The sequence below is a fragment of the Melopsittacus undulatus genome, chromosome 3 (genome assembly GCF_012275295.1).
Source record: "Melopsittacus undulatus isolate bMelUnd1 chromosome 3, bMelUnd1.mat.Z, whole genome shotgun sequence".
In the NCBI taxonomy this organism is placed as follows: Eukaryota; Metazoa; Chordata; class Aves; order Psittaciformes; family Psittaculidae; genus Melopsittacus; species Melopsittacus undulatus.
Genome location: NC_047529.1, coordinates 86,773,067 through 86,792,406, shown reverse-complemented (window position 1 = coordinate 86,792,406; position 19,340 = coordinate 86,773,067). Strand labels below are relative to the sequence as shown.

At 42.8% G+C, this 19,340-nt stretch overlaps 1 protein-coding gene across 1 annotated transcript; it reads left to right on the top strand.

Moving 5' to 3' along the window:
* The first annotated feature begins 4,692 nt into the window (after window positions 1-4,692).
* DACT2 (dishevelled binding antagonist of beta catenin 2) lies at window positions 4,693-18,348 on the top strand. Its single transcript, XM_005148678.4, has 4 exons — window positions 4,693-5,054; window positions 10,769-10,901; window positions 12,188-12,475; window positions 15,702-18,348. The coding sequence occupies exons 1-4, from the start codon at window positions 4,815-4,817 to the stop codon at window positions 17,501-17,503; spliced, it is 2,463 nt and encodes an 820-aa protein (XP_005148735.4). The 5' UTR covers window positions 4,693-4,814; the 3' UTR covers window positions 17,504-18,348.
* Window positions 18,349-19,340: the final 992 nt, after the last annotated feature.

Sequence of the window (19,340 nt, the reverse complement as noted above, 5' to 3'; positions counted from 1 at the left end):
TTTTAGAAGATTCCTTTCTAAAGACCTCCATCAACTCAAATCTGTTTCTGTAGCAGAAGCTGTATCTGTCAGCTGCACTCTCACTTCTTTTTCCCTATCCATTAACATGTAAGTTAGAGTTCAAAAAGTCACCTTTTTAAATTTAAAACAAATTTTCTAAACTCTAGAAAGGAACCTTCCCACCAGTGTTTTGCTTCTTACTAATTAAATATAGTGAACCTTAGGACATCAATCCTTAAGAAGAATGTTTTCAAAGGAAGCCTTTCTACTAACTAGAAAGAATGCCTGGGTGATGCAAATTTACTTACAGTCACCTCACAGAGGGACATACAATACTACACATTCTCTGAGAAACAGTGCTAGCTCAGAACTAACACTACCCACTGTGAACAATATAAGGTTTTAGTCCATTTTCAGGATATTCTTAATGGCTGAACTTAACATTTCCCAAAAATGGCAGGTGGCTCCATCCCACATTGCAGCAGGACCTTTTATAACTAAGCAATGCCTCAGTCCTTTTACATGTAAGGATATGCCCAGTACACATCTTCTGGGGCATGAAAGTAGCAGGAGTGGCACAAACAAGAATTGCACTTACCTTGTCTTGAAGCTTGTGTTAGGCTTGGTTCAATCCACATGTGACTGCTCTGCATTATCCAACTAACCTTCTACACATCTGCCAGATGCCAACAGCTCAGAAGATTCCCTTAGACAGTATTTCTGCATGATACTCTCAGTGGGATTGATGGCAAAAGGCTTCAGAGGCTCTCAGGTACAATAGGACAGCACAGAGGACAGAGAGGCTGGCTGGTAAAGAGAAGATGCTGGTGCATGCACTGAGTTTCTGTCATGTCAAGATATAGTTCTAAACAAACATATTCTTCCTCAACTATTGCTACACATGGCAATGTCAATACAGGCTAAAGACACAACTGAAATACACATAGGCTGAAGCCTACATTGGGAGACTTTATATCCCTCCACAAGGTAATGCTACCAAAAAAATCCTCAGAATTATTTTTCATAACAATACATAAGCAAAAGTAGAAAGCAAACTGCAGTTTAGCTCTTGAAGTTGTCTAGTATACAAAAGCATTACTTTTCTTTTAAGCACATCTGGAGGTCAATACAAATTGTCCTACTCTTAACATTAGTCCCACACAAACTGGCTAATATGCATCCACAAAACAGGGTGTAAAGTCAGTTCTGTGGTCACATGAATGATTTGGCTTCACTTTCAAGTCCTACCACAGACTTCCTGTTCGATCCTGCATAAAAGGGTTAACCTCTTGGTACATCTCTATCTGCCAAACAACGTAAATAACACCTGCCTCTGTTCTGGTAGTTTATGAGGCTCCAAGGGCATGTCTCTACCACAGGTGCAGGCACACCCAAGCTGGTTCCATATGAGGAGCACTAATTGTGTTCCTCATTTTTATAGGGATTCAAATTAAAATGCCCGGTATTCAATTTACCAAAATGCTGAGTAGTCAGAACTGCAACTGAAGTCAAAGGGAACTCTGCTTGGAACAATCAAATAGACACATATTAACAGTATAATTCTAAATACACAGAAAAATCAGGCCAAAGGCATCTCCAATAGGTACTTAAAATGCATAAGCATGTCTTTAAGGAAACTCAGTGCCTCAGTCCCCTCCTAGAAAACAAAACCAGCTTTATACCCTTTGGGATGTTGTAAAGACATTGTTTATTTATACAATAAGACAATTAAAAGCTAGAATTCTAAGCATATTTTTAAAAAACAAAAGGAAATTCTATCAGAAGTGAACGGCTTAAATGATCTGCAGTAAGTAAGGCATGGGCTGGAGCACGAGGACAGAGGACACTGAGTAGTTGCCCACTGACGCTCGTCTTTCATTGTATATGCTTATTGAGGAACAGACCTGTAGAACAACACTGTGTGATCACATCATACAAATCAGGACCTAAAACTACGTTTTGTAGACAAATCATTTTATTTCCTACTGGTTTGGTGTCTAATTTTATAACCGTATCATTCCTTTATTACAGCTTTTTTGTAAAATGTAATTTATCCCAGGGTCTGTAGATGGAAAACAGAAATCTTATTCTGACTGTTGCATAAATCAAGACTAGTGTGTTTAAAATTGATTGAATTAAAGTAACAGAAGTGAATAGTCAAACTTTTTGGTCCCTGAGAAGCACAAGCTACAGGTCAGAATTAGGATTCACTATACTAATGCTAAGCAGCAAAATGGGATATTAGCTATAGACTGCTCCGTATTTTTTTATTCTTAAAATCTAATGAAACTTTACAGAGCATAAATATCAACATTTTTCTCTGTCAGACATTAAGAATAACAGGAGTTTTAGAAGTCTCTAACATGAAGCTTTCACCTTTACCGCTACTACTGTCATATATCATCTCATAGTTTCAAATTTGGAGGCGATTCACACCTTTTATTCTCTTCTCCAGAAATCAGATAACACAAGCTATTTGTTGAGTTATCACAAAAGATTAAGTGGCATCACAAGAGTTCTGGGGAAGAAAGTAATCAGTACAACAGAGGGGATAATCAGGAAGCTGATTAGAATAAAAAAAGCTGCTGTGATATAGCCCATTTGGGATTTAATGTATGAAAAGATAAAAAAAGATGAAAGAAGAGGAAGAACAAAGAGCAAAGGATAACAGGTCCTTGTAAAAGAAGGAGGGAAAGAAATAAAGATATATGACCTTATATTATCTAATTCTACTAGCAAGAATTTACTAACTGGCATTTGTGTCAGTGCCTTGTATTTGGTCATGTTAGAACACGGTTTGAATAAAATAAGGAACTGTGCTGTATGTCTGTTTTAACAAGTGCCAAGCCAAGTGATTTACAAAAACACTTCAGCTCCTCATACTTGCAGTGGCATTTTGCAAGACTCTTGCCATGTGATGCACACTGATGGTTGTTTTCCACCCTCCATGGGAGAGGTGACAGCATTTCATGCTGTCTTTTGTCAGCACCTTCAAAAGCATCTCAGTTTTGAGCTCTTTTTCTTTTCACCTTGTAGATGAAGTGTTCAGTCAACCTGGCACTGAGGCAGTTATGGCTCTGTACAGGGAAGTTTACTGAGCTGAATGGGGAAGAAGTGCAGAGGAATATTCATTAAAGAGAAAGGAAAACAAAATAAAACATGCTTTAGATGATGTCATTCATGTCATACCTCATACATACTTTAACTAAGCACTGTAGTGCTGTGACCTTTGGCCACTCCCGTTCTTGCAGTTCCATCTGCAGCTAGAGACATTTGTGAATATTTGTACCTGACTTGTCAGAATAGGACCTCTCTGGACCCCTTCCAACATAGTTGAACATTGCTGGGTAAATATTGTTCTCAAATCTTCAAACTACATGAAAGCTGTAACATGGTGAAAGCAAGACTTGGTCCTACTGGGACCACCAAATAATGGTCTCAATGAACAAACACGTGAATAATTTGCCCCCCACCCCTCAGCAGAAGGTGGATTTAACATCACTCGAGTGCTTTGGACATTCCTATAGATAGGGCTTTCCCCATGCAGAAATGGCACCACACATGGTGTTGAAAGAATGCAACTTGAAGACCAGATGAAAGAGCAACTTGTCCCCACTCACCCAACTTGTGTATCCCAGCACAAAGTCAAATTAAACTGCTAGCTTTTAAAGATACACCACAGGGTGAAGAGAAGATAGCCATGGACAGATGGGGGATGTGTGTGTGTGTGCTCACTGCTTCACGGAGAATTGTAATCTCTTCCTGAAATTCTTTCAGGCTCTCAAATATGGTACACAGTGATCTCAAGATCTGTGGGATCCAAATGCTTCTTATTTCAGTGCAGGCAGCAGAAAATTAGTCCCCCGTAGCATTGTCTCTACTGTATTCATCAGGCTTTTGCTGTCAGAGCTGCTTCTACTCCTTTGCATCACTAAAGATCATATATACTGGCTTTGCTACCTGCTGACTTCCTAAGAAGCTGAAGCTGCCTGTCTTGGGAGCTTTAAACACGCTTATTTCTTGGTAGCAACAGCACCATAGGCTTGGATTTCTATGACCAACTGTGTTTTCAGGTCCCATTTAAAGCAAATCCTGAGCCCTTCAAAAGACTTTTTGAGGGACTGAGTCACACGTTGACAACCAACAATTCAGGACAAGAAAGCAAATTTTTGCAATTAGATCCCAGTTGGGTCGGTTTCTGGAAAGCAAGGTGAGGAGTGCCAGCGCTGTGCCTGACAGGAGACGTCAGCAAAGAAGAGAAGGGATGGAGTCACAGGCACCACGTTTTGGTGAGGGCAATGTTATACCTGGGAGCGCTCTCCGCACCACATCCTCTCATCATCCCCATTTGCGCACGGCTGCAGCACGGCGGCAGGCTCGGCTCCTATTTCCGCAGCATCTCCGGAGCTGGCTGCCGGCAGGGACCGGCACCCTTGCCCAGCGCTGCCTTCTGCCTCTGCAGGGGAGGGCGGGCACCCCAGCTCTCCTCGGGGTGGGGTACGGGCGAGGGCTGCCTCCGGGTAGGGGCCGCCCCGCACGGGGTGGAGGGAGTGCACAGGCACTGGCTGCTCTCCGCGCGTATCCACCCCGGGAGGTGGCCTGGCACATCCCTCCCCTCCCTCCCTCCCTCTCACCCTCCCCCGTCCCCACCTCTCCTCCAAAACCGCAGGAGCCGCGGAGGCCTCGCTTCACTCGCTCCGGTGACGGGCGCGGAGCGGGTGGACCTCGCCACAGGCACGGCCTGGGGCGGGCACAGCTCCGCCGCATCCTCTCCGCTCAGCTGCTATGGCCGGTGTCGCGGCACAGCGTTGACGATGCTGCTGGGCGCCCCGCGGGCGGGCGGCTGGGATCGCGGCCGGGTGGGGGAGAGGCTGCAGGCGGCCCTGGCCGGCCTCCAGGAGCTCCAGGTGCTGCGGGAGAAGCAGCGGGAGCTGGTGCGGGCCGCCCTAGCCATGCCGCAGCGGCCGGCGGCGTGCGGAGCAGACCAGCCCCTGTCCGCACACAGCAAGGAGCACCGACTGGAGGCCACCCTCACCGCTCTGAAGGAGCAGCTGGTAAGGGACGGGACTCCCCGCTGCCTCTGGGGCCCGTTACCCGCTTGGGCTATTCTGTGGGGCCGCGGTGCTGAGGGCGGGCGGGCAGAAGAGAGCGCCTCCGGGCTGTCCCGCACCGAGCTGCCCAGCACCTGGGTCGGGAGATGTAGGCGCTGTTCCGGAGCCGAGAGCAGGCAGGGCGCTGGAGCCCCGGTCGCCCCTGCCGCTCCTCCTGCCCCGCCGGGAGGTGAAAGCGGCGGGGCCTTGGGGTGGTTGCTGGGGCGAGTTGCGGCCACCGCGCCAGTCCCCGTCGCAGCCGCTATAACGGTCGCTTGTTTTCCTCAGGGAAAACTTCACCTGAGCGCGTCTGCATCGCCCCGAAATGCGTGGCGTTGGTAGAGGGCTCTGTGCCAGGAGGAGCGCTGGGGAGAAGTTGCTGCTCGGCGTTGCTCGTTCATCGGAGCCGCGGAGCAGATGATTAACTTCAGCAATACATGTGTCACGCTTGTGGGCGCTCGGCTCTTTAACTGCAGCAGCCGCTTCAGTAGGTGATCTAAAGAGACACGGAGTGAGATAGATTAAGCGCTCAGAGGCTTGGTATGGATGTGTGCGCGTACACCTATGTGCTTCTCACAGCTATGTGCCGGTGAGAGTCAGTCTGTGAGGAAGGGGTTTGTGGGCCGAGAGCACTTTGTTCTTGCCACGGACTGGGTGATCAAAAGAGAAGAAATGAATGCCAGGCCTTGTATTTGAAGTTTCACCCCGACCGCTCACACGCGGGTTTTGTGAAAGAAAAAAACACATTCTGAATTGTGACTGAAATGGGTTTCGTAGGTGAGACAACAATCAAAGGGTAAAGGGCTTTAATCTCGAGTACGAGCAATTACACACTTCAGTAAACTCTGACTTAATTCAGAGCCTTTTCCCTCCCTGTACTGGTGCAAGTTACCAATCAGGTGTGAAAACAGTAACGTTATTCACTTCCCTTAGACAGCTTTATCAAGCAGTATCTCAGAATAAAATTGGCTTGAACCTTCAGGGAAACATAGCTACCACATGCGAAAACATGGCAGCGGGCATATCTTGATTAAAGTAAGAGATGCAGGACAAGTGGACTGCCAACAACTTGATTACCTGTCACTGATAATTTTAACTAATGGCTCTACTTTTTTTCTTTTTAACTAAATGAAAGAACTGAAGGCATTTATTGCCTGTCTGGGGCCACTGGGTTAACAGAAACACCCAATGACCTCTGACCATAGTGACTGTTCTTTTTTTCATGTCAACTGTTGTGCTTTAATCACTCATTTGTTTATATATTTTTCAAATATGAAAATATAAAATTAGCTTGTCAGGACTTTACTGGCATCTTATAAGGCTTTCGAGGCACCAGTAGCACCAAAGTAGCCATTAAAATGGAATAAAAAGATGGCCTTTAATTGCTGCCCTTAGAAACGCATGAGTTGGGCAATTGAGGGTAGCACAGCACATACCACCGGAGTGGGATGGATTTCACCAGTAGGTGCCAGTGCAGATATGGGAAAAGTGTCTTCTGGGGGTGCCTGGGAGGGAAGTATTGGCAAAGCTTGAGAGGGATGACTACATAAATCCATGGGCAGACTCTTCAGCAAAACCACAGTTGTACTTAAAGAAGTGATACAAAGCTCTTCTGATTGACCCGTGGCTGATGGAAGCTTTTCAGGCTGGCATACCCTGTACCTTTAATGTTTTTTTCCACTGCAATTGCAACCATGTAATTTAGCAGAGGTGCATACCTCAAAGCTGCTTAACAACAAAGTAGACCCAGTTGAAAACAGGCTGTTTGACAGTCCTGTTAGAAGTAGTTTGCAGATCCTAGGAGCTCAGCTGTCACAGGTTGAAAACTGTTTCTCAGTGGCTCATGAGCAGCATATTGCACTCAAAACCCTTTAAAATTCTGTTCATGATTACAGGAAGTTAAGTTAAAACTAAAACCAACAGAAAATGCAAAGCACAGCATCGTTCAGGGAGTGTTATGTCTTCGTTGTTGTTGTTCTTGGCCCATGGATGATAAAGTATGTGATTGCTGCTCTATAAGCTTTCAGATTGAGAAACTCATTAACAATGTAAATGTAGCTTTGCCTCACAGTGTATCTTGATCCAAGCTTCAAGGAGGGCTATAGCCCTGGGCTTTAGCATGGTCACGGTTTAATTCATAAAGTTAGGTCCTTGCAACATAAAATGGGGAAGCTGTATCAGCTGGAGCTGGCTCAGGGCATCTCACTAGTGAAAACAAGACAGATTAAGAGTCAAGCCAGGCTTTTCCCATAATGGTAAGGTGATAATAGAAGAGCAGAGGTAGTACCCTTAAGGAGTCAAGTGCCACTGGCGGAACTGGGTGAAGCAGAGCCATCAAATACCATTTGGGGCATCCTGGTCTCTTCCTCAACAACAGGTACCACTGGCAGCCAGCAGCTGGCCTTTCCAGCAGTCTGCTGTAGGCAACAAGGCTGCAGGCTTTCCGATGCCTCTGGCAGTCATGGCCTTTTTTGGCCTATACTGTGTCTTTTTGATGGCCAGGGGCTCTCCTGGCAGCTGCAAGTTATATGGTGTAGGCAGGATCAACTCTCTGTAGCAGAAGAGAAGGCAGCATTAAGAGATGGCATCTACTGTCAGTGATTTCAAAGGTGCCAAACGATATGACACAGAGGTAATAGAAGAGGTGCAAATTAGAACAAATAGAAAGATGTCCATGATACTCTCACTGTCAAAGTAAATAGATATCTAAGGCTGCAGCATCCAGATGTTTCCTCAGAGAGTAAGTTTATAAAAATTGGATGATTTGAATCCGATTATTTTGTTTTGCAAGCTTTCAGCTGGCTTATGGTGTTATGTGAGAAGGAATGCATTAGGCTAAAAAAAAAAAACAAACAAATGAGCCACTTAGTATCCTGTAGAAATTCACACACACACACCTTAGGTAGTTTTAAATAGAAGAAAACATCTTTTAATATATTAAACTAATTTAAAGTTTATGTAACTGCAAGAAAGAAGTGTTTCCGGAAGGAATTCACCTTACTCTAAAGTAAGGAATGGGATAGATGAGATTAATTTTCCTCTGAAGCTGGCAGCTTTGCACCATCGATTACAAAAAGACAATAGATTTTAGATGTGCAAAACTAAATAAGGCTAATGATATTTCTCCATTCCAAAATACAATTGGATTAATAAAATTACCAGGTGCTAATATATGACAAATGTCAGCCCCTCCCTTTAACTGAAGCTATTAATGGTTGAGAAGAATAGTGGAGTATGAGCAGTGGGTTTTGATGCCTCGATTTGGGGTCCAATTTGACCTAAAAACCCCTGCTTTTTAGAGAGTATTTTTCATTCTGAAAAATGAATTATGACATCCAGGTTTGTGTCCCAAAAACTGTAGGCCATTGATAGTACAAATTGATGCGGAAAGTCTGGTCCTGCATTGTGCAGAAGTCTTCACAGCTGCATTGCCCAAAGCAAACAGATGGTTTCACCTGCAAGGTTTTGTCTCATGTAAAATTCATGTTGTGAATTAAGAAAGAGTGTGTTTAGGGTTTATTGTTCTGGGTGCTGCTTAGCGTGGTTATTAGAGCAATAACAACCTCAAGCAAACACACTGGAAAAGTCATCCAAATGGTTTGAGGAATGCCTCTTGTCTTGAAATGCAGAAGGAGTTAACCGAAAGATCAAAGCTACAAAGTCTGCCGGAAACATGAAAACCTAGTGGTGTGAGACACCATAAAAGGGTTAAAAATGATGATGTAAATCGTGTGTTGCTTAAAATGCTATGAAAGCGTAGACAGAACCTGAAGGTATAATAAATAATCTTTGAATACCTGAGAGCCTTGTGGCCTCTCTGTCATTAATCAGAAACCACAGACTGAGGGATTGCCTGGCAAAACATTAATCATTAAGCAATTAATTCCAGCCATGAAAACAAAACTGTGTGATTTCCTGAGTAGGTGGGATTGGAGGAGGCATGGCATGTTTTTGCTTTTTCACTATAAAGCAAATAAAGAAGTACTGAGGAGGTCATGCATTCATCATTCAGATGGGATAGAAAATCTCCTTTATTATCCAGTTCTTCACTTCCATTTTGTTTATATGAAACAGGAAGAGAGAAAATCACCACAGTTTTTCCTAGGAAGCAGTAATAAGCCTCTTGAGTTTAAACCTTTCTATGTGTGTGACACTAACAAAAAGGGCTTTATTTCTTGTGTCTTATATATTTCTCCAATCCTCCATAACAGCATGCTAGAAATACTTTTTTATTCTTCTCAGCAATATTACCAGCTATAACAGTTTTCTTTTGAAATTCAGGACATCTGTCTTTTTCCTCTTTTCCTCAAATTCCAGTTTCTAATCATTTACCAATTACCTCAGGATCTTAGCTTTCCTTGCTTTTAGTGTTTATAGTTATGGAGAAGCCTAAAAATGCAAATACTAAAACCTCAATAATCCAAACATAAGGACAGCAGAGTGAAGAAATGTGTTCATACTGATTTTGATTTTCTGTGTGTCATTTAATTTGCAGATACTTTAATTAGTTTAAGGGACCTAGATTATATTTTTTTCAGATTTGAAGTGGGAAATGCTGTTAGAACGGCCACTTGTATTTTTAAATCTGAAACATGCACGTAAAGAAGAATCTTACTCATGTTTTTCTTGCCATTACTGAGTGGAAACCTGTCCCCTCAAGGCCTGTGAGCACAACTTTACAACCAACTTCAAGAGACCACCTTTCTGTAAAGTACTGTTGGATGGATAGTGAGGTGTGATATAATTAGAAGCTGCCTAAATAGCAACAGAGCCTAGATAATTTGCCAAGTCCCACATGAGAAGTCCATGACAGAAACCAACTGTGGTTCTTTGGCTGGTACCTATCGCCTGGCCATCTGCCTCACCAAGCTGATGTAATAAGTACTAGGGGAGCAACTGTGGGAGTTGTTACCTCAGGTCAGCCTGGTCAGTGATCACAGAAGGCAAAGGACCTTGTTGCTGGCTTCTGAAGGATTGCTCACAAGCTTCAGACACCATTTATTTTAAACAAAGTCATTTTCACAGCACAAGTATTCAGATGCTACCTTCTCCCTGCATAAAATGTGTAGGAATATCTCACCACGAGATGTACAAGGAAAACCTTCAGCAAAATAGATGTCATAGTTTGTGCTTTCAGCTATAAAGACATGTCATCAAAGCCAAGGGTTTTACAGAAATGATTATGCTGCTTTTACTTTGTGTAGCAATATACCTTTACATACAGCGGTTTCCTTTCATCAGGTGGTATCTTGAGTTCACGCAGATGTTCCATAACATTTATCTCATCTTCTGCACTGAGGCATTGTATGGCAAAATGCAGTGAATATACAATAATACACTAATTAGTGAAAAGATTGCCATCCTCTTTAGAGATGCGGTTCCTGTTGTAGGTATAACAAAAACCCCAGAGGTTAAAATAAATGTATTCAGTGTGAAGAGTTTTGAGAACAAGTTCAACTGGACAGAAGAAGATGCATACTGAGAAACAGAATGTTTTGTACTTGTCCATTATGTCAATCTCATCACAAAGAGTGAGTTGCAACAGTCTCTAGCTAAGCAAAACATTTAATGAGAACAGAATCTGTCTGGCACAGATGGCCTGTATTCATGTATTGCCACTGAGATTCTAACTGTGATTATTATTCATTTCCTCCTTCTTCCCTTGACTTGTGAATTAGTCTCGTTTGAGGAGACAGGATGTCGGGTTGAAAAGCCACCTGGATCAGCTAGACCAGCGGATAAGTGAGCTGAAATTGGATGTCAGTAAAACCTCCAGTGAATACTTGGATAGTGACAGCCGGCCCAGCTCAGGTAATGTGGACTTGGTTGTTTATTCCCAGGGGTGTGGTGCTAGGAGAACTGAAGGGTGTCGACTGCTAAGCAAAACCCAGTGTATTGTTTGGTCAGAAGCAGTGCCCTATGGCTGAAGTGGCGAACAGTCATCTGGCACAGAACACACAGAGCTGATGGGAATTTTCCTGCTAAATTGATTTAGTTGGAAAATACACTCAGACAGTATTATTTCTGGATTTTTTTTTAATTTTTATTTTAAAAATGGATATTTTAGCCACAAATGGCAGGAGGAGAAGAGTTTTATTAATTACTTTGTCCAGTGCAGAATGACCATTGGCCAAAGTGACTAGAGTACTTATCAGAAGCGAAGGAGACCAATTAATGTTAATGCTCTGCTTAGATCCAAGAAGGGTCCTGAACCTCATTAAGGCTTTGAAGATTATTATCACTGCAGTGCTCTGGCCAACTGAATGTTTGATCACTTATATAAAAATGAAACAGTGCTATTAAAAGGCACTGGGAAAAGCCACCCCAACAATTTCCTGACTAAAGCTCTCACAGAGTGGGTTTCAGGTTCCTGGTCTGATTCACAGGGTGTGCTGTACTGCAGACTTGTATAACTAGGCTGTCTGTTAAGGCTAGTTTCTGTTACCTAGTCTGGAACAATGGGAATACTTAAATAGAATTTTGAAAGGCCTGAAGTCTTCAGTGAGACAAGGAAATGTTCGGGGTTTTTTTATTTACAGCACACAGATTTGCAGCTGATAGTTAGAATGGGTATAAAAGCACAGGCTTCTGTTGAGTGTTTGAGTTCAGGATTTGTGTGCAAATTGCTTCTGTAATTAATTGGCAATGATTGCAAGACCTGGAGAGGGAAAATGGCCTCTGTTCTCTGCTCTTAGAGGTATCATACACTTGGCAGCTCTGATCACAGGCTAGTTTTATTCTACTTTCCCATCCAACCTGTGCCTGTATGCACCTAGCACAAGTTACAACAATGTAAGACATAATAGTTCTCAAAGACGTTCTCCAGTGAAGAACTGGGCGTGATGGTGCTGCACTTCACTCCATCCCACCCTCAGAACTAGGCATGCATGTGCGTGCCAACCTGGCCCAGGGCCTAAGTAAATATGCAAAAGCCCAATAAAAGGTGTTTGAATTAGAGTATACCTGTGCTATGATCATAAGGTTAGGCCTGTGGCACATAGCAAATGAAGATTTATTTTATTCTCTGCATTTTTCTTCTACAGTGTGTTTAGCTACTGCAAATAAGAAATATCTTTCTCTTTATTTTAACTCTGCAGGCTTCTATGACCTGAGTGATGGTGGTTCTTGCTCACTCTCCAATTCTTGTACCTCTGTGTATAGTGAGTCCATCTCCTCCTCCCACACCAGTCTGTTGCCCAGCTCTCAACATCCTAGAGCGAGGCTCAGTGTGTTTGATTACCGACCCAAGTCTGCAGATGAAACTACTGTGCACACCACCAGCTTCCAACAGCAGGGAGCCTATGTCAGCGATGGATGTCGGATTACAGCTAGCACAGACATTTCTGGGACTCCTGCCAGGTCCCGACCGAGACCAGTCTCCACAGGTAATTGACTGCAGAACTGGATACTCATTCAGGAGAAGAGCAGAATCCTGGTTATTACTTTTAGGACCTAATATACCAATGCGTAATCACTATATAGCACTCATTTTCAATATACAAAAGTGAGAATTAATAAAAACCCCAGAGCCAAACCATTTACTGTCCAATTTTAACTTGTCTCCATACTCAGATACTTTTAAACAATAGCAAATACGAGGACATATGAATTTAGAAGTGGGAAAAAAAATGAAGTGCAGGAGATAAAATTGTACTGAATGATGAAATAATCTTATTTTATATAAATAAAATTATATACATATTTATATTATCTGCTTGTGAAATCAGAAAGATTGCAGTATTTGAAATACCTTGTAAGAAGGAGTCAGGATGTGTGAAAAATATAAAGTGAATTCAGAATTAGAGGTGATGTATTTTACTGAGAAAGATTTTACAGAAATCTAAGGAGAGACACTTCCAGACTTAGTGCCTGTTTTCTCAAATCTGTTGTAAAATGAGTATGATAATACTTATATATACCCTGTCCTGTTTATTTGAATTAATGTGGACTCAAATTACTCTATTTTTCATTATTATTATGTTAAGGATAACAGACAGCAAAGGTTAACTGACTATCTAGGAACCAGTCATGATCAATCATGAATATACATCATGCCTTTAGGCAAAATGGACAAACATTCCAAATTTCTTGTTTACCCATCTGTTAAGTGACAGGATACCATATCTTATTTTGTGTCCTTCCATGGCCTCAGAGCAACCTTGTGTTAGTGTAGCTCTGATGGTGACCCAGACAGATGTGTCGTGATTGCATTATAGACACAAGAAAGTCATGGGGAACATCAGTTCAAGTACCACGTCACTCTGGAGTCATTCCCACAGCTTCTTGACCTGAGCTAACTCACCTCTGGCTTGCTTGAAAAAGTAGTAAAGACCATCTGTTCTGCACCTAGCTGTGCAGACACACCTGAAACTGTGGTGGTAACTTAAAGCATAAAAGCAAAATCTTCTCAAGACTTCTCAGAGGTTGGGGATGGAGCTGAGTTTAGTAATCCATGGCTTCCATGTTCAGATTACAGATTTAATGTTCTGTCAGAAGCTTTTCTGCCTTGCAACATTTTGCTAAGAGTGCGGGGGCTTTGTGCTTTTTTGGATATGGAGGTAGACTAGCAGAAAAAGGGATAGATAGTAGGGTGTGGGAGTGAGGATACAGACCTCCTTCAGCTCTCCTTCCTTTTTCCACCACCAACTCCCTTCTTCCTGACTAAAACCTCTTACTTCCTTCAGTGTGAGAAACATAAGTAGTGGAGTAGTAGTGGGTATAATCTTGAAGAAACAATTCTCGCAAAGTTGAACACATTGTAGGAAGCGAGGCAAGTTGTTAATTAAGAAAAGCATCATTTGGAAAGGGGAAGAAATTTCTCTTTTCCTCTCTATAGCTTGTATCCACAGGTAGCTGCAGGTACAAGCCAATTACATTTTCTTTCAGTGACAAGCAGAAAACTCACTGGAATACCACAGGCACAGCATTCTTTTGACACCTTCCTGGGTTTTTTTTGCACAAGAGAGTACCACTACACACTGCCAACGATTTCCTAAAGAATCTTCATTATGAACATAAGTTGTTTGAGAAATCATCATCATTCTAACCTTTGCTGTAGCAGGTCTGTAAGTGTCTTAGGTAGGACACTGCAGACAATGCCGAAGTCTTTCAAAAGCTTTCAGTCACAGGACAGAAATAGTCCCTGTAAGTGAAATATAAGGTTGGATTTGATGGTTGGGTTTCCTCTTAGGATGCAGCAGCCAGGAAATCCGTTAGCTGAGGATTTGTTGGCACTGAAGTTTGCACTGCTATACAAAAAAATCCAACTGCAGATGGTTCCAGTACTCTTGGTACCAGAGGTAATACAGCACCATAGTGCTCTAAGAGGTGACTTGACTGGATGGAACAGCCTTGCTTCACACAAGAATACAGCCTGTCTTCTCGGTGCACAGGAGATGTTCCTGCAAGGTGCAGCAGTCAAGTGTAACTTACAGCAACCTTGACAGTACTCCAAAATTTAAGAGATCTGAATTGGTGGACATAAATGCCATCAGCCTCCCATCTCCCTGAGTCATTATCCTTAGGGTTTGGGGTTTTTTTTTCTCTGTAAAAGTGAAGGTTCTTTAGTCCAGATTCCTGTGTCCTTAAGGTTGACTTTTAAAAAACTCATACATAGAATTATGGCATTCCAGATTTTCACCCTTTTAATAAAACCTCTGACTATTTATTTCTGGAGTTAAATACTCTAAAAATTACTAACTTGAGAAAAGCATGAGACTGGTAATGTTATCAAATAAAATGAGAGATCTAGTTAGGAGGTTTTGCTGGATTTGGGTTAAGGAAAAGCAGAATCACATCACTGTGACATATGGGACACAGGAGTCTTAATGCTGAGTTGGGTGCTTCTCTTTATTAATGCCTTACTAAAGCAGAATGCAAAAGAATGAACAACTACAGCTTTCAGCATTCAAGAGGTTAAGAAACACTACAATCTATGTCTGCTGAAGTCCTCTTAAAGCAGCTGATTGAATACTATAGATATTTCCAAGATACATGATACAAAAGGTTTGGAGGATAAGCTGGAAATCAAATTTAGCCAATTTAAAAAAAAATTTTTTTTTTTGACTCTGCATGCTGGAAATCTCAGGAATTGCTGAGTTACAGTCACATATCCAGAGGAAATCTTTATCCTATCCTGGAATAAAAACCTGTTTGAAATGTGTTCAGAAACTGTATTTCTTGTACTGGATAATTTTACATGACATTCAGCTTCAGGCTTTCTGATTGTTGGATACACATTTTATCTCTGCTAAGAAATAAAAATAATTCCTTATTTTTGTTTAGTTGGTTGAGTTCCTGTTAGTCTGTGACATTCTTAACATTTATATATGCACAGATTTACTTTCATCCAAATAGCACAATTTAAATTTCCTGCAAAGGCATGAGTTTTGTTATTGGCATTAAAAGGCATTCTAATCTCCATCACGCTCAGGTGAATAAAGCCTTGAAGTTATTCAGTGGTCTTGGAAAACTGAAACTATTTTCTTCCTTCATGCTCCTGATTTTAGTAAAAGCTAGCACATGCCTCTGAAACAGCACTTTTAGCATAAGCCAGTTTGAATGTAATTGTCTCTGATTTAATTAGGTTGTTTATTTTCATCCACTGTGTAGGTGACTTGGAAAGACTCATTCCAGCAGATGCTAGATTTCAGAAAGAGACAGATCCCAAATCCGTGTTGCCTCTGTGCCATGCTGGAGACATGCACTTGCTAAGCGTGGACCCCAAATTCCAGAACGACCTGGTCTCCAAGAATGGCATTGATGTGTATCCTTACCCAAGCCCTCTTCATGCAGTGGCTTTACAAAGTCCCCTTTTCTCCCTAGTGGGGACATCCCCAGAAGCAGAGCTCCATGCTCTTCCCAGCAAACCCATGCCTAGTGCCACAGGTCCCAGCTTGATTAGGACTAGGCCAACCACTGAGGCCAAGCCAGGGGGTTATATCAATAAATTACTGCAGCTGACGAGATGCAAAGGGAACAATCGGGCTGATGCCAGTGAGTGGGTTTCAACAAAGAGCCAGCCAGCCACAATGCACCAGAGACTCATTATAACCCCCAGCACCGGTGGAGTGAAAATTAACAGCAGCAGTAGCCAGCTGGAAAAACAAGCGAGTTCACTGGAAAGCAACAAAGCTGAAGGGAAGCTGCAGAGAGAGGTACTGGAAGGGGAATGTGCCAAGCAGCAGGAGACCATGCACTGTGTGAGTGAAGAACAGCCATCCACTCTGCCTGACACAGAGCCATCAGCTGTGAATAGTTGTTACCCTGCCAAGTCAGCAGCAAGGGGCTCTCCTCTGGCAGAAGCAACGGAGAGCAGCACGGAGCACAGTTCATCCAGCTCGCAGCTGTGCCAGGAGGACTCCAGCCCCAGCATTTGGAGCACTAAAGCTGTCCCACCCAGAAAGCTGCCCTTCAAAAGGTGTGGCAATGCCAAATCAGCTAATGCTGGAGGTCACGAGCGACTGGCACGGAGTGAGTTCGTTCATGCACAGTTCGTCCCTGCAGAATCCCACCAGGTCCGGGTCAAGTTTGCCAGCTCCAAAACAAAGGCAGTGAAGATAAAAAGGAGGAACAGTGAAAAGGTACTACGGACTGGGAAGCAAGCCTTTGGCATGGAGAAGGCGAGAGGGTCCCATGGGGCTGCCAGGATTCCTGCTGAATGGAATCAACCCCAAAAACCACATGGAACGAAGAGCTTTGTGCGGAGACCTTCCTATTCTGGTGACGCAACCGGCAGGTCGTGCTCAGAGTCTAGCCTGTTGCCTGTGGAGGTGAGGCTCCCCACCGTGCCAACCAGGCCAGAGCTCTGCAGAACTTCTGCCAGTGCAGAATTGTATTCCCCTGAAGCAGGTAGTGCAGACACAGCCAGCAAGAAGAAGCAGCGCAAGTGGCAGTCCACAGTGGAGATCTCTGCCAAGGCTCATCTAGCTGGCCTCTCTAGTAGCTTTGGCCTGGGAGCACCAAGGCAGTCAGCAAGGAGAGCTGGTGTCCTGCGCACTGTCAGTATGAGGGCTCGCTCCAAGAGTCAGCGCCACGGAGCTTATGCCAAAAGTGAGTCAGACCACTCTGAGTACTCTGCAGAGTGCGCATCCCTCTTTCACTCCACCATCGCAGAGACCAGTGAAGGGGAGGTCAGTGATTTCACAACTAACCGTTTTGGGGACAGTGAGTCCAGTGAAAGTGACTCGGAAGGCAGCAGTAACAGTAGCAGCCTTACCCTTGATTACGATGAGGGGGATGAAAGTGAGCTGATTTGGCCTGAAGGTTCAGTCAGACAATCAGGGGCTGCCCAAGCATCTTCCAGGCCTCTTCCCCCAGTGCCCAAAATCTGTCGCATCAAAGCTTCAAAGGCACTGAAGAAGAAGATCAGGAGATTCCAGCCTGCTTCCCTGAAGGTCATGACTATGGTTTGAGGGAGAGCAAGCATCTGTTTCTTACAGTGAGACATCCTGCCGGCTCTCATTTGCAAAACAAGAGAACCCCATGTGCAGAGAAAAGGACTTGCTTAAATGAGCTGTGAATAACCCCTGAATCAACACAAGGGATCTTGTTTGTTAGTGCTTGGACATAAATGTCACCGTATCTAATTTCCTCTTTTGCCATTTATTCTGTAGATATGGATCTGTGTATATTGTGTGATGCCTTTTTTTTACTATGCAGAAGGGTCACCATGGTGAAAATGAAAGCAACCTCTACCATAAGATTTTACAGGTGGGCTCTTAATGGATTGTTGACTGTATGCACCCACAGGATCAGTGCCAGACACAAAGGCTTCACTAGAAGAAGGGCTCTTCCTAAGTGGATATTTGGTAGCTTCCCTCCCTCTTGTGAGGAATTCTTTGCAGTCTGAAGTCTGTATTACCCATCCAGCTGTCACTGTGCTCTTATGGAAGAGCTCTCAGTATTCCCCATAGTTTTATTTTCTTTCACATCAACCATCCCATACCTTCTCCCAGGCATCAGCAAGACAAGTCTGTACTTCTGTAAAAACATACTATGTTTAACCAAGAAAGCAAATGTCTTTGTGACTGAGAACAAGAGTTTCCTATGTTCAGGAGAACAAGTTTCCTATGTTCAAAACTGAGGGTATATGGTTGGTTTCTTTTTTTAACTCTTTATGATGTTCCATGCTACTCATTTGTTGAATGGGTGAAAGAAAATAAGGGCTCAGTGTCACAGTGTGTCAATAGCTGGGACTGAGATTATACCTTTGCCCCTGAAATTTCAAACTCAATAAATACTATTTAATGTACTTCTGAAAATTGTGTTTGTCTGACTTGATGTCTAAAGAAAATTATTCGGAATTCTAATGTCATATCAGGAATGCAGAGTATCTTTCTTTGGTGAAAACAGGCCTGTTTTCATGATCACTGTGCAGAGGGGTTCTTTCTTATTTTAAGGAGGGTTGCTATGGCTTGGTCAGAACCAGGGTCCTTCCAGCCTTTACCTCAGGAAACCTCCTTCATCACCTGCTTCTAAATGCTTGAATTCAAAATCAGTACTTGTATGGAGGACCTGGTGGTGTTTAACTGACTCACTCAAATTGATGAAATTTTGTCACAAGACACTTAATTTAAAATGTATACTTATGTATACATAATGTGTTTTGAATGATTCACACCTATGTGAAGCTTTGAACTGATTTCTCAACTGATTAAGTGATTTTTTTGTGTTCAAACGCTCTCTATTCTTTCCTGTAAGCACAGTAATCTGGAAGCCGAGCTGAAGTTCACCCTGAGTTTACCAAAGAGCAGGTATTATCCTTCTACCCTGTTTCAGTGCCCAATCTGAATACATTCCTGGCCTAGGAGATGTAGGCATTACCTCATTCAGCCAAATGTGTTGGGTCTGAAACAAAAGGCAAGTGCTTTGCAAAAACTGGGTAAAAGAGTGCTTGTTTACTCCAAGGATTCATTAGCAAACAGAAGTATTGAAAGTCTAAACTTTTACCCAGTGCCTTCTACTCTTTGGAAGCTATGCTATGTTTTTAAATCACTCCATTTTCAAATCCTTTTTGGAAAATAAGGTAAAAGTTACATAAAGACATTTAATTTTAGTATTTGAGCTAGTGCATAACACCATCGTTACTGCAACTAGGAAAATAGTACCTATTAGTCAGTGGAATATGTTTAAACTTTTTTCATGGTTCCTAGAGGATTGAGCATAATCACTCCAGTAGGATTAATGGGAGAATTTCACAGGTCCAGTGGTGGTTTCTTGTTCAGCATGTCTAGCAACAGAACAAACAAA

Coding starts and splice junctions, on each gene's coding strand:
- DACT2 (XM_005148678.4), top strand. CDS start 4,815: ATGCTGCTGGGCGCCCCGCGGGCGGGCGGCTGGGATCGCGGCCGGGTG. Junction 10,902..12,187: donor TGACAGCCGGCCCAGCTCAG/GTAATGTGGACT, acceptor TTAACTCTGCAG/GCTTCTATGACCTGAGTGAT. Junction 12,476..15,701: donor ACCGAGACCAGTCTCCACAG/GTAATTGACTGC, acceptor TCCACTGTGTAG/GTGACTTGGAAAGACTCATT.